This window comes from Equus caballus, chromosome 1 (genome assembly GCF_041296265.1).
Source record: "Equus caballus isolate H_3958 breed thoroughbred chromosome 1, TB-T2T, whole genome shotgun sequence".
Lineage (NCBI taxonomy): Eukaryota > Metazoa > Chordata > Mammalia > Perissodactyla > Equidae > Equus > Equus caballus.
In genome coordinates this window covers 27,140,557-27,156,109 of record NC_091684.1, presented here as the reverse complement: position 1 = coordinate 27,156,109, position 15,553 = coordinate 27,140,557, and the positions used below count along the sequence as shown (strand labels likewise).

Here is a 15,553-nt window from a genome sequence, read left to right as displayed (position 1 = left end):
ATGGATCGTGGATGGATGGTGGATGGATCATGGATGGATGGTGGATGGATGATGGATGGATGGATGGATGGTGAGTGGATGGATCGTGGATGGATGGATGGATGGATCGTGGATGGATGGTGGATGGATCGTGGATGGATGGTGGATGGATGATGGATGGATGGATGGATGGATCGTGGATGGATGGTGGATGGATCGTGGATGGATGGTGGATGGATCGTGGATGGATGGTGGATGGATGATGGATGGATGGATGGATGGATCGTGGATGGATGGTGGATGGATGATGGATGGATGGATGGATGGATCGTGGATGGATGGATGGATGGATCGTGGATGGATGGTGGATGGATCGTGGATGGATGGTGGATGGATGATGGATGGATGGATGGATGGTGAGTGGATGGATCGTGGATGGATGGTGGATGGATGATGGATGGATGGTGGATGGTGGATGGATGATGGATGATGGATGGATGGTGGGTGGATGGATGGATGGAGGGATGGATGGATTTTCCGCTAGAGACAAGTTCTGGGCTACTGTTTGCTCTGAAGTTATTTCCACATGTTTCTATGTTGTACTGTCAGCATTTATCTCATTTCATGTGCATGTGTTCTGTCTGCTTTATTAGACCTGAGCTCCCCAAGAACAGGAACCAGGTCTCCCCAGTCAGTCCAGAAGCTCCCCAAGGGCAGCGCTGGCTCTCTCTCTCAGGCTAGGCTACCACGGGCTATCAGGGTGATCAGGTTGGCATTGTTCACCCTCTGTACATGCGTCAGGTAGCATGGAGTTTATGCAAACACACCTCCGGTGGAAATTCAGAAGGAGGAAGCATGTGAGTAGGTCAGGAAGACCATCCTGGGGCTAGGGCTGAGGTGGAGAACAGGCGTGACTTGACTCCCAACATTACCTGAGCCGGTCAGGAAAGATCCTGGTGGGCCTGGTGGGCCTGGCAAGCCTTCCCCTAGATAAGAGAACGCCCAAGACTTACTAATGCCAAGAAGTGGGCCAGGAACCCTCTGCCCAGGAGGAGAAGGGGAAAGTAAGCTCTTTCCTAAGAGTCGGTCCAGAAGAAGGCTGGGCTCTGGGTTCCACGTCTCGTACCTCCCGCCCAGGAGCTCAGCTCTCACCTGCTGGGCCTCGGGGTCCTGGTGGGCCTGGAATGGAAGCTCCTGCAGAAGACAGTGAGGAAGAGGCGATGCTAAACTCAGGAAGCTGATCCCGCCCCTGACAACAGGCTCTTGGCTTCCTAAGTGCCTGAGTGCCCTGTCTCCCGAGATTCCCCACCTCCCACAGATCCCTGAGATGCTCACCTGGTGGCCCAGGTGGGCCAGGTGGGCCTGGGGGACCTCGTAAATCAAGACCTTCTATAGAGAGAAGAAAACAGAAATGAGCAAAAGCTGTCATGAGGCTGCTCTGTGCCGGCCTTACCCTCACCAGGATCGTCAGTGCCAAGCCCCCCAGGCTACACCCACCCCCCCCACACCAGGCCCTGGGGCATGGCACACAACCCTCCGGGACCCCCTCTGCTGGGGGCGCCCCTCGCTCAGAGGCAGGCCAGGGCTGCCGTTGAACTTGCTGAGAGCTGATATGGGTGTGTGGAGAGATGTGTAGGAACGTGGCTGTGGGTCAGCCTCACTTCAAATCCCCACTCCACCACTTCTATCTGGCAGCTTTGGGCAAGTCCTCGACCTCTTTCAGCCTCAGCTTCCTCCGCTGTCGACCAGAGACAACAGGACCTCTGTCACGGGGGCCTTGTGAAGACTCAGTGAGATGCCGTGGCACAACATCTGGCCCACAGTGACTGCTAAACCACGGCTGGCTGTTGTCTTTGCTTTTCAAGTGTCCGTGCGGCCAGGTGGGAGGCCCTGCGGCATCTCCTCCTGAGATCTTTAGAGGACTTTGGGAATAGGAGGACCCAAGAGTCAGCCCTCCCAGGCAGGGCCTGTGGCTGAGAGCGCACAGAGCCTTGTTGTGGCTCTCAGTGAGTGGGGGATGCAGTGACATCACTCCCGCCAGTGACACTCACCGCATCTGGCTCACTTCGGAGGCCCCAAGTGACCCTGGTCCTCCTGGAATCCCGGGAACCTCTATGACAGCTGCCTCATCCCCAGTGACTCACCCCTCCCTCCCCCCACAGCTGACAAAACCCCTGCTGTTCCTTCTGGCTTGCAGTGCGTTTCAGGAGAACTGGCCATCCTGACTCCCACGGGGGCTTGCAATGACTCACTGGTGCAGCTGCCCCAGGACCCAGTCACGGCCTCTCTCCCACTCCCACCCCTGGCGTCACCTGCCCTGGGGAACATGGGGCCACTTACGGGTGGAGAGGACCTCGGAGAGGGACTGAGTGCTGCTCAGGAACGATTCACCAGCAAGCCCTGGCTCCCCTCGTGGGCCTGTGGGGAGGACACAGTTAGGGTGGGCACCGCCTGCAGTAAGCCATCACAGTTTCCCTCCGCAGAGCGTCTGGAGAGGCCCAGGTGCCCAGGGTGGGCGGGGCTAAGAGGTGGGCGGGGCTAAGAAGGGGTGGGCGGGGCCAGAAAGGTTGGCTGTCAGCATTCCTGTCTTGCAGCCTCAACAGCCCAGGAGGAACTGCACCAGTGTTTCCTAAGCCTGACTGTGTTTTGGTATTTGGATAAATCACTGGACAGTGGCACGATGATGAGGGGCTGGCCCCAAGAGGCCTGAGGCCTGTGAAAATAGCCAAGCTTGATCCTGACCTGGGGGCCACAGAGCCCCAATCTCCTCCCTCCCGCATCCAGAGGACCCCTCCCTTCTCAGAAACACGGAAAGGGGTGAGAGGAGGTGTCTCCCATGGCAGTGGAGGCCTTGAAGGCCCGTGGTGAAGAGCTGGGCCACCCCCTCACCTCCTTTCCCAAAATGCTCGTCTCTCACTTGGCTTAAAGACGGGGGCCCAAGTCCACCCAGGGAAGGAAGCCTTCCCGCCGGAGCCCCCGACAGATGTTCTTCCAGGACGGGACATACCTTGCTGTCCTGGGAGACCAGCTGGGCCGATGGGGCCTGGAAATGGGGTTGGGGAAAAAAAGGGTTTATCACACCTCCAGGGTCACAGTTCTAGAAAGAACTAAAGAAAAGGCAGGTGCCCGGGGACACATGTACCTTCCTCGGGGGGCATGGAACAGTGGCCCACGGAGGTCAGTGTGCTGATTTGAGAGCAATAACCAATTCGAGACCGGCCCCGTGGTGCACCCAGTGAGAAGTCCTCTGCCAGGCACCAGCGCCCCTGGGACGGCAGGGCTGCCCCCTCAGACACTGTCCTTCAATGGTTAGGGACTTCCAAGTGCCCTCAGTGCTCCCCCCGACCCCACTGGAGCTCATCAGGAGTGCAGGCTGACCCATGCTTGCATTGGTCATGTTAAATTACGTATTTCATTTACACATAAACACTTTTAAATAGTGAAAAAATAGATATAACAAAGTAACAGGCATTTTAGAAAAATAGAAAAAATTGTCACCCATATTTCTTTAATTTGTAAGCATTTTGTTTTATTTCTTTCCAGTATTTTTCTTTTTTTTGCATCTTGTAAAAATACAGTTGCCACCACAGAGCACACATCATCCAGCACTCTGCTCTTTTAAATAACACTATTATCTCCCAACTTGAAGCCTTCATAGTTTTGAGGTGACCTCATTGTTTTTGGACAATTTGGGGATATTTTCTTCAAATAGATTCCTAGCATTTTTGTTGCCCTTGATGCATATTATCAAATCATTTTCCAAGAGGAAAAAACTTGAGGACTGAGAGCTCTGACTGGTCACACACTGGCTCTGGAGGCAGGAACAGCCCGGGTCACATCCTGACTCTGCCACTTCTTAGTCGAGTGACCGTAGGCAAGTCATTTACCTGTTCGAGCCTCCAACAGGGCTGCGGGGCCCAGTGTCCCAAGGCCTGCGCGGCTGCCTGAGCTGTCTGGGAGGGGCTTTCTCCACCCCTCCTTACTCTTCCCTGCACTCCTGCCCTGGGTTTCAGGATTTGAATGAAGACTGATATAGTCTGATACAACCTAGGCTCGCTGCTGTTTTGGGGCAAAGCAAGGAAACCGACTGACCTGGCACACCTGGAGGTCCTGGGGGTCCCATGGCTCCAGGAGGTCCCGGGGGGCCTGGGACGGTGATAGTCGATGACCCCTCTGAAAACAGAAGGCACATGGAACACTCAGCCCTGCCCTTCTCACCAGGAGGTTCTGGGACCCAGGCCAGGCTGTGGGCCCAGCTCGCATTGCCTCCGAACTCCCCTCGCCCTCCTCGCCGCTGCCCCGTCAAGCTCAGCATGGCATCCTGCCCCAAGCCCGGTGCCCGCGGACTGTGTTTCTCTGAGGACGTTAAGGCAGAGCCAGGGCAGATGCCCAGGACATGAGAGAAAGACATGAGAAGGGGGACCCCTCCTGGGCCCACCTACCTGAAGTCACAATCCTGCCTGGAGCTCCTGGTTCACCTGGGGGGAGCAAAAGGAGAGCGGTTGTTCCCAGGATCAATTAGTGGCTCAATAAATCATTTCCAAGGCTTCTGGTTGCCTTTGAGACGCACTCCTGAGCCTCTAACCCTCAGGCTAAAGACATTTTAATGAACTGAAGGGGAGCCTGCAGGACGCATTAAGCACCAGTCTCTCTGCGGGAGACCCTGGAGGTCAGAGCATCCATCTTCTCGGCCCACATTAGCTTTTGGAAGAAGCTGAAACTCTGAAAAAGGGCTTCACTTGTGGATGTCGTAGAGTTTGCCTTTCAGTGAGGCTGGAAAGAGGCTGACTTGAGCGTCATTCCCTCTCCCACACTCTATCTTCTCCCACATGCGGCATCTTAGGCTCTTACTGGGAATCACCTTTGGGGGAAGCCAAAGGACAGAGGAGGTGAGCCTGCGTGGTAGACCTGGCTCCCAGAGTGCTCAGGATGCTAGTTCCCTCAGACAATGTAGGGGCCGTGAGAGTAAAAGGAGGTTCTGTGGTTGGTAAGTCTGGGAAATCCTGAGTTACGTAAAGGTTAACCGCTCTCTTTTCTGCCTTCATCTTAGAGGGCTGCAAATGCTAATGTGCATGGAGGACTTCCAAGGAGAGGATGTCAGATTCACACTCTTCCCAAACTTATTGACCATTGGATGCCAAATGGATGAAGCATCTCTGGGACTGGAAATCCACAGACTGGGGAACCAAGTGAGTGAGGTAGAGGATGGAAAAGCCCTCCCCTGGGGGTTCTTTAGGGGCCTCTTCTGTCACTTCCCAAGGTCTGTAGGCCCTTCAGTCATCCACCCAACAAGGGATTTCCCCCTCAGGGAAAGTAGAGGGATGGGCTCTGCTTGCTCTGTGGGTCAAGGCCAAGAGGAGAAAGCACTTGAGTTTGTTTTGCTGGAACACCACCCAGTATTAGGTAAAACGTCCACCTCTTGTGCACATTGTCCACGGAGGGTCTGAAGTCCCCCTTGGGAAGGAAGTCATAGGCCCTTGAGAAGGGCTGGATGTCTGATATCCTCGGAAACCCCCAAACCTATGAGTCTCTTACTAAAGGTGCCATCAATCCATGAATAGATCTATGGGCCCAGAGATTTGTCTGCTTGCAATGTATGAACTCAGTTCTTATTATTTTGGAATTACATTTATTTGTCCTGAAAGAACTCCTTGGCCCAACCAGTGATTGGAAATAGTTTCTGGAAAGTAGTTATTTCATTCCTAGGGTCCCCCCAAGGTGACAGTGACTGTTCATGACAGAACACACTGTACAGAACATCAGGGTTCAGGAACGTGGAGTCACAGGGACAGAAAGAGAAACACTGTCCCTGAGCACTGTTTATCCCTGGACTGGCTCAGGGTTGGGGTCCGATGGTGAAGAACTGGACAATGGCAGAGGAGCAGAACAGGACAGGAGTGTCACCTGCATGTCAGAGTCACCAAGTGGGCCCCAGTCAGACCCCTGAGGATGACTTTTCTTCTTAGAACTCTGACCCCTGAGGATGACTTCTCTTCTAGAACACTGACTCCTGAGGATGACTTCCCCTCTAGAACTCTGACCCCTGAGGATGACTTCCCCTCTACAACTCTGACCCCTGAGGATGACTTCTCTTCTAGAACACTGACTCCTGAGGATGACTTCTGTTCTAGAACACTGACCCTGAGGATGACTTCCCTTCTAGAATGCTGACCCCTGAGGATGACTTTGACTGTGTCCTCTTAGTAGTATCTAGATGCTCCACCCTGCCTGCCTACAAGCCCCCTCTCAGAAAGGATGTGGCGTTCCCAGTCACACCGAAGCCTGCGTGAATGAAAAGGCTGAAAGTGGTTCCTATCCCAGGGAAGGGTCATGTTATGGGAGGCCCAAGCCTAAGCGAGAGGGGTGGAGCACTAATGGGGGCATTTTAGAGGCAATCCAGGGGACAGAAACGCTTTAGGGGGACAGCACCCTTCCAGATCCTCCTCCCACATCCAGTACCAAAGCCAGGCTCAGGATTGTGGGGCGGGGAGGTGTAGGGGGTGGGGGCGGGGCCGAGGATTCAGGGCTTGGTTGATGAGACCAAATGCCTGGCTCCCCAGCCTCACGGCCTTTCACTGAAGCCACTAGATGCCACTGTTGATCCAGGCTCCCACCAGAGAGGGGCCTCCCTCCTGCCAATCTCCTCTTCCCCCCTTCCCCCCGCCCCCTGCAAAAATGGCTAGTGAAAAGAAAGAATCTCCGATTTGGAAAATCACTTACCTTTAGGCCCGGGTCGGCCGGCGGTACCAGGAAGTCCTGATGCGATTAAAAACAAGTCAATCAGGATGATTTGGGCCCAGCAATTCCAGACACCCTCCGGTAGTAACTAGCGGCCAGTCACCTGGCACAGCTGCAGTTTCTGACCCTGGAGGCCCGCCTGGCTTTGCCTTCTGCGTTAGCCCGGGCGGCCCCTTGGGGAGCCTCTTGCTCTGAGCCCTTCTCCTTCTCTGGGAAGGAGGGCCACAGCTGGGCTAGAGGGAGGCAGAGGCCCAGGGACTCAGCCCTGGGGGATCCCAGTCCCTCTGGGTTATGAGCCCCCTGCAGCCTGCAAAGCAGCTGTGGTCCCCACCCTGCCCTGCAGTGTGGGGAGCAGATGCTGGGCTTCCTATAACTGATGCAACACCCCCTCCTTGTTTTGTCTCCTGAGCTCCACTGGGGAGCATTTGAAGGATGTCCCTGTGTGCTCAACTTCTGGGGGTACCTCTGCTTGATTTCATTTTACATCTTTGCCTAATTTCCTCTAGGAGTTGGGGCTGGCTGTGGTTTTCTCAAATTTCTCAATCCAGATGGGTGCACACTGGTCCAACTATAGGACAGACTTGGACGCTGAGTCTGTCCCAGAGAAACTGGGCCCTCGGCATGAGGTGAGCTCCCACTCCCTACCATGCCAGTGAGGGATCGGGCCTCTGTGGGGCTAATGGAACTCCCGTGCTCGGAGCCCCCTCTTAGGGGTTCCTGCACCAAAGGGGCTCAGGCAGACAGAATTGGCAGGTGGTCTAACCTCATTTCTCCCAGAATAGCTTTCATGATTGTTCTGTGCATATTTTCCTTCCTAAAGTGCTTCTCAAGACTCACAGTAAAAGCTGCTGAACGCACTTTTGCTGGGGGAGCGAGGGGAGGAGGAGAGGAGACTCTTAAGGTGGCTGGAGAAGCAGTTGCCGAATGCTGGCAATGGGAGGCTCAGCAGGCGGCGTTTAGAGGTGGGAGTGACCTGATGACTCACCCTGAGGTCCTTGGGGTCCTGTGAGACCTACGAAAATAAAACACCGAATTTTAACCACTAGACCATCAGGGCTGGCTCAAACTCTGCAATTTTTAAGAGACTTCTTGCCCCTTTCTAGAATCCCTTGCTTTCAGCTGTTAATATCTCCCTCCCCAGTTGCCAGACATGGTGACTTGGAGGTGTCGGGGCCCACAGCCACTGCACACAGTACAAGCCAGCAGTTGTGGCAGTTCCCTGCTGAGCTGCTGGAGGAAAGTGGGATAAGGAGTGCGCACACATAGACACACACACATACACAGCAGGGCTGTGGCTCCCTCTTCCTGCTCTGTTACCTGGCTTTCCTGGGTCTCCAGAAGGTCCTGGTGGGCCCCGGATTCCAGGCATCCCTGTAAGACCTTGTTCGCCTAGAGAGAGCATGACCAACATGGAAATGTTTTCCTTTTCGGAAGGCTGAACTGGCCAGCACAGCCGATGGTTTCTTGGGGTTTTACTGAGGAACTTGCTGGCAGGTGGAAAGGCGAAGGGGACAAGACCCAGACCTTGCAAGTTTCCACATGACGCATGCCCTTCTGGTGTTATAACTAGGGGGATGGGGGCCGCGTGCTGGGACGTGGGCAGGGCTGGGAGGGGCAGGGAGAGTAAGGAGAGCAGATCAGTGACCAACCTCTTGGGCCTTGCTGTCCGTCTGGGCCAGCGGGTCCTAGGAAATCAGAACCACAGTGTCTCAGGGCCTCTGGGAGCTGCCCTGGGACTCCCTCCCTCCACTGTCCAACAGCCTCTCAGCAAGTTCCTCCCTGGGGGAGCCTGCACAGCCTGTCCCATAGCTGGCGACCACGGAAGAGGCCTGGGCATTGTTGCACTCAGCTGTCTCCTTGTCATTTTCCCCTAAACCAGTACTTGTCTGTCTTCCTGCTGAGAACCATTCCACGATTCCCTGTTGCATCTCCAGCGCCTGTCAGAGGACTCGGCCCACCCCAGATGCTCCATAAATGTCGGCCCCATTTACTCAAGCTCCCGGAAGTCAAGGTTCTCCAAGTTCTTATCTCCTGTGCTCTGCGCATTAGCCTAACCTCTGTCCACTGGTGTCTTTCTGGGACATGGCCTTGCTTTTCTCACATTTTTGTCTTTCCTCACTCATTGTTGTTGTCTCTACATGGAATTTTCCAAATGGATCAAAATTATAAATCTTCCTTACTTTTTTAGGACCAGCCAAAAACGTCACCACCTTCATCCTTCCATTTAGGAGAAATCCTTCTCTCTACTGTATCCTCATAGACTCTCTACCTTTCACAGCACTGGGCGCCTCACACAGCGTTATCTCCCCTTGAAGGAGATAAAGCATCTGACTTGCCCAGCACGGCATCCTGCATGCAGTCAGCGCTTCCTGACAGTTTGTTAATGAACGAGGTAGTAAATACACCACATCCCCACTGCTGCGGCTTCAACCCTCCTAGGACTTACTGCTAATCGCCTGGCCCTCTGTGGGGCCTTGGCCAGCTCCCATGTCCTGGCTGACAGGCCCCTCAGTGAGGGTCAGCAAAAGGGCTGGACACTGGCTCTGGCTGTGAGACCAACCCTGGAGTATCAGGGCCATGCCTGGAACACTGAATTTCCAAAGGACCTCAACACCTGTTCATCCTCCCTGGGGACCTGGGTGGCTTAGTGGCAGGAACCAGGGTAGATTGGCCGTGCCCTGCCAAGCCCCCCAGAGCAGTGAGAAACCCATAGAGACAGCTGCAGCTCTGAGCCCCAAGAGGGATGCCCAGACCCAGAAACGGCCTGTAAATGGACCCTTTACCAGGGCGTGGGCAGACTAGAGAACAGGAGAGGCAACGCTAGAAGGATCTCCACTCTAGGGCCACGATGACAATGGGAATGGGGCAGACCACTGCATTCGTCTCCTGGGGATACTCACCCATAGCTCCTTTAGCCCCGGGCTCGCCCACAGAGCCAGGCAAACCTCTCAAGCCAGGCTCGCCTGCGAAGGAAAGGGGCTAGCTGGTTGGAAGCTTTTAAGCAACGTGTGCTTGACAGTAGTGGGATGCTCCACCCTCTGTACCCACCCACAAGCCTGCCTCCTCCCCAAACAGAGAAGCTTGGGACCAGCGGATGGGGATGCAGCGTCAGCTTTGATCCTATGGTCAAGGCCTCAGGGGCACCCCCGCCCCTAGGGCAGTAGGCACAGACTGGCCCAGAAGCCACACCTGGTCTGCAGGGGCACGTGGAGGAGTCTTATTTCCTTGGCAACAGAGAACTGCCCCTTGTAGCCCAAGCACTGTTACTATTAGTTTCCTTTTTAATCAGGCAGGTTGTCAGGAGGTAAATGGCGGAGAGGGTGAAAGTACTGCAAACTTTCTGCTACTTTGGGAAGAGCTTAATTTTCCCAACAGGATTCCCCCAAAGAATCAGAGGCGAACATAACCTCCTTTCCTGCCCCAGATGTTTACTGTCTGGACTATACAGTTGGACGCTGGCTTATACTCCATTCAGTGCTTTATTTTATCTTATTGTTTTTTCTAGATTGCAAGTTCCCTGAAGGTTTTTAGACAGTGACTGTGTCTCATCCTTCTGTATTTTTTCCCAATTCTAGCGCCCAATGGATTTACGAAAAGTCTTCAATGGATCAAAGTAGACTCCTGTGTAGGACTGACCTGTGAGACCTCGGGGTCCTTTTTCACCTTGGTCACCTAAAATGAACATGGGGTGGGGTGAGGAGGAAGCATCAGTCAGGAGCAAGGAAAACAATCTCACGCAGTAACAGGGAACCCTGGCTGCGGAATGCTTCTCATTGTATCTGTGAGCTCTGGATGTCGGGGACAACATGGCACTAACGAAGCCAGATGACACGATGGATCTCTCCCACAGTCAGGACCGACCTACAAACTGATCCCAGCCCCTGCTGTCACACACATGGGTGCTGTGGACACAAGGGGGGCCAGACTCGAGGGATGCCTCAGTGCTGCATCCTCACCACCCCGAGGACCACCGAGCATTGCACTGTGATGTTGGTCCAACATTGCTACTTCATTTTCCCTCTTTGTGCCTCAGTTTCCCTATCTGAGAGGTTGAACTAAAATGAGCTCCGGGATCCCTCCAGTCCTGGGGTCCAGGAGCCAGTGTCATCTGCGTTCTTGGACCCCAGGGCAGGGGTCACACCTGGGTTCCCAGGAGTTGGCAAACTGTGGTGATGTCTGAGTGGCAGTGGGAGCAACATACCTTTGGGTCCTGGTGGTCCCATAGGCCCTTTGTCACCTGAAAAGGAAATGGACACCTTGGTGTAAAGAGCCCTGGAAGGGACGACCAAGAAGGGGCAGTGTCTGTGTCTGAAGGCAGGCTCCCCGCTGTCCTGACCTCCCTTCCCCTCACTCACCCGTCAGCCTGCACAGGCTGGTCATGTCCGTCAGACCCTCCCTGTCCCCCAGACCTCCTTCGTGAGTGAGAGGCATCCACAGGGGACATCTCCTTCCCCCGACCCGTCCTCCCAGCTTACCTTTGACACCAGGGAGTCCCGCTTCGCCTCGGAGCCCTTGGAGACCTATAGCGCCTGCAAGCAGAGGAAACCATGTGGTTGTCCCCAGCTTTGGAGGGACGGAAACACACACGCACACACATGTACACAGGTACACACCCAGATGCACGCATGCCCACACGTAGGCACACACATGCACAGACACACAGGCGCACACACACACACCAAGGGCTTTCCATGGACTCCTCCCCACGTCCCTGCTACGTCATCCTGTCCCAGGTTCCTTGCCCCCCGGATTACCAGGCCCTGGGCAGAAGGATGCTTCACGGGCCCTGGCAGAGACGTTGGCCTGCATTACAGTGTGGGCTGCAGCTCGGGGTGCCCAGGACGGCAGGACGAGCTCTTTGAGCCACAGGGGCTGAGGTAGAGGCAGACACTCGCTCAGATCAAGGCAGGAGGGGGCCGTCTGCTGCTGAAGCTGCTGGAGGGCCTCGTGCCCCGAGCCAGGCGAGAGTGGATCTCACAGGGCCCCCAGGTCCCCGACCTCGGCCACAGGGCCACACGCGTGGATGTGAGTTTCGTGTCTCCAGGTGGCTCTCTTTATAATTGCTCCTTGTGCTTTAAAAATGTTTGTTTTTGCTTTTTACACCCCTTTCTCTGCCCCAGAAATAGCATCTATTTATAAGAAGAAGCACACTGACCTGGGGGACCCTGTGGGCCGGGAGAACCGCTGGAACCTGAGAAGGATGACAAGACAACAATTATCAGAAGGGTCAGGCACAGGCCAGGGCCGTCCGACCCATGGTGAAGGGTGGGTGGGAGAGCTCCCTTCCAGGTGAGGGCTGTGAGTGTGGGTGTCACCCATATGGTGTGGGTTCTTGCCAGGACCCCGGAGTCAGTGGGTCCAGGAGTGACCCCAGGGCAAGGTTCTCCTTAGGGAGGAAGCTGTAGCCGGGTGGGATCAAGAGACCCCTCTATCCTTCCCAGTCAGAGTAGAACCTTGGGGCTGGGGCAGGGGTAGGGAGGAGAGGTGACCAGATGGCATCCAACTGTGAGAAGGCCCCATTGGCCTGGATTGTCCAGACATGTTCCTCTCAGATGTGTGCATCTGGGCCCCAGCCAGGCGAGGAAATTGTCTGACTTCTGATATCCTGATCCATCTACCCACTTAGGGGCCGTCGAAGAGAGATGGAAATGTGGCTCCCAATCCACCATGGAGCCAAAAATATGGCCCCAATCCTGACCCCTATGGACTCCTTTGTGGGGGAACCCTCCCTGGGCCCATGGACCCCGGCCAGGTCTGGGCTGGTGGGTTAGGACTGTCGGGGATGCCAGCACCTGGACCTCTGTGATCCATCCTGGACGTGGCAAACTTGGGCACTTGACTTACCTTTGGGACCCACAGAACCTGGGACACCAGGTGGGCCCTGAATGCCCGGCACACCAGCAGCCCCTGGGGAGAAATGAGCACTCTGAGAGTGGCCCCTCAGTTTGGTTGTCTGCCCAGCCTGGTGGTATCATTTGAGTGTGTGGTGAGGGGCACTCCTCACCCTGCTGGTGATCTCTGATCCGTTTGGTGCCTCCATGAGGCCACAAGTCACCAAAACACCTTCAGTTTCTACCCCAGAGCCCTCACATTCCACAAAGTCTGGCACCCAGTAGGCGCTCAATAAATATTTGTTGCCTGGCTGAGCAATATTTTTAAGAGAAAATGAAGTTAACAATAAAGCTTCTTGCTCACGATCTTTTGGCATCAAGAGAATTTCTGGAGTCTGCGCTTAGTTTCCCCTGATAAAAGCAGATTCATGGTTAAGAATCTAATTGCAAAATCTTCCCAGCCTCCTCCAGGACTGGGCCCGTGTCTGGGGCTTTCTGTGCCTCCTTCCCTGCCTAGTTCCAGCCGCGAGAGGCTCAAGGGCCTGCACCCAACTCCGCCTTCGGTCAGGTACTGACTGCCCTGTGTGGAGGCCCTGACCCCCTGCCCCCAACTAGGGAAGACCCTTTCTCCTGTGACCGTGTTCCCCATGGATTGTGAGCACTGTAGGGTTCTCAGCCCTAGGCCTGCAACCACAGCCAGCTCACGCCCCCTCCTTAGACCACTGTTTCCACAGGGCCTGGCACAGACCCCCACTCCTGGCTCAAGGCAGGGGCTCAGCAAGTGCTAGTGAAAGAAGGAGGGAGGGAGGAAGATGTAAGGAGGAAGCAGGGAGCTGCTACCCCTCCCCGTGAAGGCATCGCCTCTTACCTCTGTCCCCTTTCTCTCCAAACCCAGGAGGCCCTGGTTCACCGCGGGGTCCCGCGGGGCCTTCTCGCCCTCTCTGGCCCATGGGTCCCTCCATGCCGGGCTCTCCTACAGAAGGGAACGGCCACCTCACAGTTAGGACCTGGTGCCACAGGAGCCTCCACAGCGGTCTCTCTGCTTCTCTCCTGCCCCCTGTAGCCCAGGCTCAACCCAAAAGCCAGAGGGACCCTTCGAAAAGGCAAGCGGATCAGGTCCTACCTCTGCTTCGAACCTGCAAAGGGCTTCTCAACTCACTGGCGTAAAAGCCCAAGTCCTCACAAGGGCCTCCAAGGCCCACAGGGTCGGCCTCGCCCGCTGCCCCTCCGTCTGGACCCTCTGCCTCCCTGTGGCCTCCAGCCAAGGCCTCCATCCCCTCCTCCTTCCCTTCCTCCCCCTCCCCCTCCTCCTCCTTCTCTCCCTCCTTCTCCTCCCCCTCTACTTCCTCCATCTCCTCCTCCCCCTCCTCCTCCTCCTGCTGCTCCCTGATCAGTGGGGGCACCCTTGCCCCTGGGCCTGTGGCTGTTCCCTCTGCCTGGAATGTGCCCCCCAGATCTCCTGGTGCCTGGCTACCTCACTCCCTTCAAGACTTTGCTCAAATGGCGCCTTCTCGGTGAGGCCCCTATTTAAAATTACCCCCTCAGCACTCCCACTGCCCTGCCGAGCTCTGTCTTTGCCATTTCACCAACCACCTCCGGCTCTGCTATGTCCTTTTCTTACTTATCAGGTCAGCTGCCCTTCTCCCCCACCCAAATGTAAGCAGGGGTTTCTCTGTTTTGTTCACTGATGTCTCCCCAGCACCTAAAACAGGGCCTGGCACACAGCAGGCACTTAATAAACATTTATTGAATGAGTGAATGAATAAGGGAATGAGCGAATAGAAAAAGTGACTCTTACCCACGCTGCCTTTTTGTCCCTTTGGTCCTTCTGGACCTGGGTGGCCCAAGGGCCCAGGGATACCTGTGGATACACAGAATTTCTCAGCCCTGTTTCCTCCCAGAATCGGGAGCCGGGACTGAGAGCCGGCAATCCCAGCCACGCATCAGAAGTTACACACCTGGAGTCCCAGGGAGTCCTCGGTCTCCTGTGGGAACAGAGACAAAAGAGAGAGGTCAGCCAGAGGACTCGGGCCAGCTACTCAGAGGAGCCGCTGGTGGAATTCAGGTAGGATTGCCAAATTTAGCAAATAAAAACACAGGGTGCTCAGTTAAGTTTGAATTGCAGACAACGTCAAATAAATTTTTACTATAGGTATGTTCCATCTAACATCTGGGACTTACTTATAATGAAAAACTTTCTGTTGTTTATTTGCAACTCAAGTTTAATTGGGCACCCTGTATTTTATGGCACCGCAGGCCGAGGGGCTCTGGGACCATTGGTCCCCGTCCCCGGCATGGTCAGGAGGGGTGTGTGGCCTGCTGGCTGAAGCCGTGGGGAAGGGGGCTGAGGAAGTGACCCAGGGTGTGCGCATGGCAGCAGGGAATCTTGATGAGAAGTGGAGGGCCACCAAGCAGAGGAGCCCCAATTCCTGCACTGGGATCTCTTGGGAAGGGAGGTGGAGCTGGGGACAGAAAGGTGGCCCTGTCACCTTGAACAGTGTTTCTCAGAATGGACCACGCGCCCTTGGCCTCAGAGCCACACAGGGTGGCCAACACTGCAGGCTCCGGGCCACCCACACCTGCGGAATCAGAGGTTCTGGGAGTGGGGCCCAGAATCTTCTGGCAATTCTTAAACGCACTGAAGTTGCAAACTCCACTGGGCTAGATCAAGGGGCACTGCTGCCGTCACTGGGATTGGAAACCTCTTCCTCCCACCCGTGGACCTGTCCACTGATTGTCAAACCACTTTTCTGAGGAAATATGTCAATTTCCCACAGCACCTAAGTGTGTGCCACATAAGTTAGCACGTGATTGTCCCCCAACTAAGATGGCGGGGCACCTTTTCCTGTGAATATGTCCTGCCTCCTTGCTAGACTACCTGCCCTTTGAAGGCAGGTGGTGTGGCTCCTACTGGATTTCCCCCACAGGGTCCTCAGTGCTGGGTTCTACCCCCAGCCCCCGTTGGCTAAGACCCCCGAGAGCAGGCGGTGGTTCCTGACCTGGTT

General features: G+C 55.3%; 1 protein-coding gene across 1 annotated transcript in view; it reads right to left on the bottom strand.

The window, feature by feature from the left end:
* The window catches only part of COL17A1 (collagen type XVII alpha 1 chain), a 51,197-nt gene that overhangs the window by 9,522 nt on the left and 26,122 nt on the right, over window positions 1-15,553 (bottom strand). Inside the window, exons 21-40 of the mRNA XM_014733101.3 lie at window positions 14,507-14,533; window positions 14,347-14,409; window positions 13,417-13,521; window positions 12,562-12,624; window positions 11,873-11,908; window positions 11,193-11,246; window positions 10,919-10,954; window positions 10,354-10,389; window positions 9,618-9,680; window positions 8,367-8,402; window positions 8,035-8,106; window positions 7,703-7,729; window positions 6,700-6,735; window positions 4,422-4,457; window positions 4,072-4,152; window positions 2,987-3,022; window positions 2,320-2,397; window positions 1,315-1,368; window positions 1,132-1,173; window positions 912-965 (exon numbers count right to left, since the gene is read on the bottom strand). Coding sequence (XP_014588587.3) covers window positions 912-965; window positions 1,132-1,173; window positions 1,315-1,368; window positions 2,320-2,397; window positions 2,987-3,022; window positions 4,072-4,152; window positions 4,422-4,457; window positions 6,700-6,735; window positions 7,703-7,729; window positions 8,035-8,106; window positions 8,367-8,402; window positions 9,618-9,680; window positions 10,354-10,389; window positions 10,919-10,954; window positions 11,193-11,246; window positions 11,873-11,908; window positions 12,562-12,624; window positions 13,417-13,521; window positions 14,347-14,409; window positions 14,507-14,533 — 1,035 coding nt within the window. The remainder of the gene's footprint in view (window positions 1-911; window positions 966-1,131; window positions 1,174-1,314; window positions 1,369-2,319; window positions 2,398-2,986; window positions 3,023-4,071; window positions 4,153-4,421; window positions 4,458-6,699; window positions 6,736-7,702; window positions 7,730-8,034; window positions 8,107-8,366; window positions 8,403-9,617; window positions 9,681-10,353; window positions 10,390-10,918; window positions 10,955-11,192; window positions 11,247-11,872; window positions 11,909-12,561; window positions 12,625-13,416; window positions 13,522-14,346; window positions 14,410-14,506; window positions 14,534-15,553) is intronic.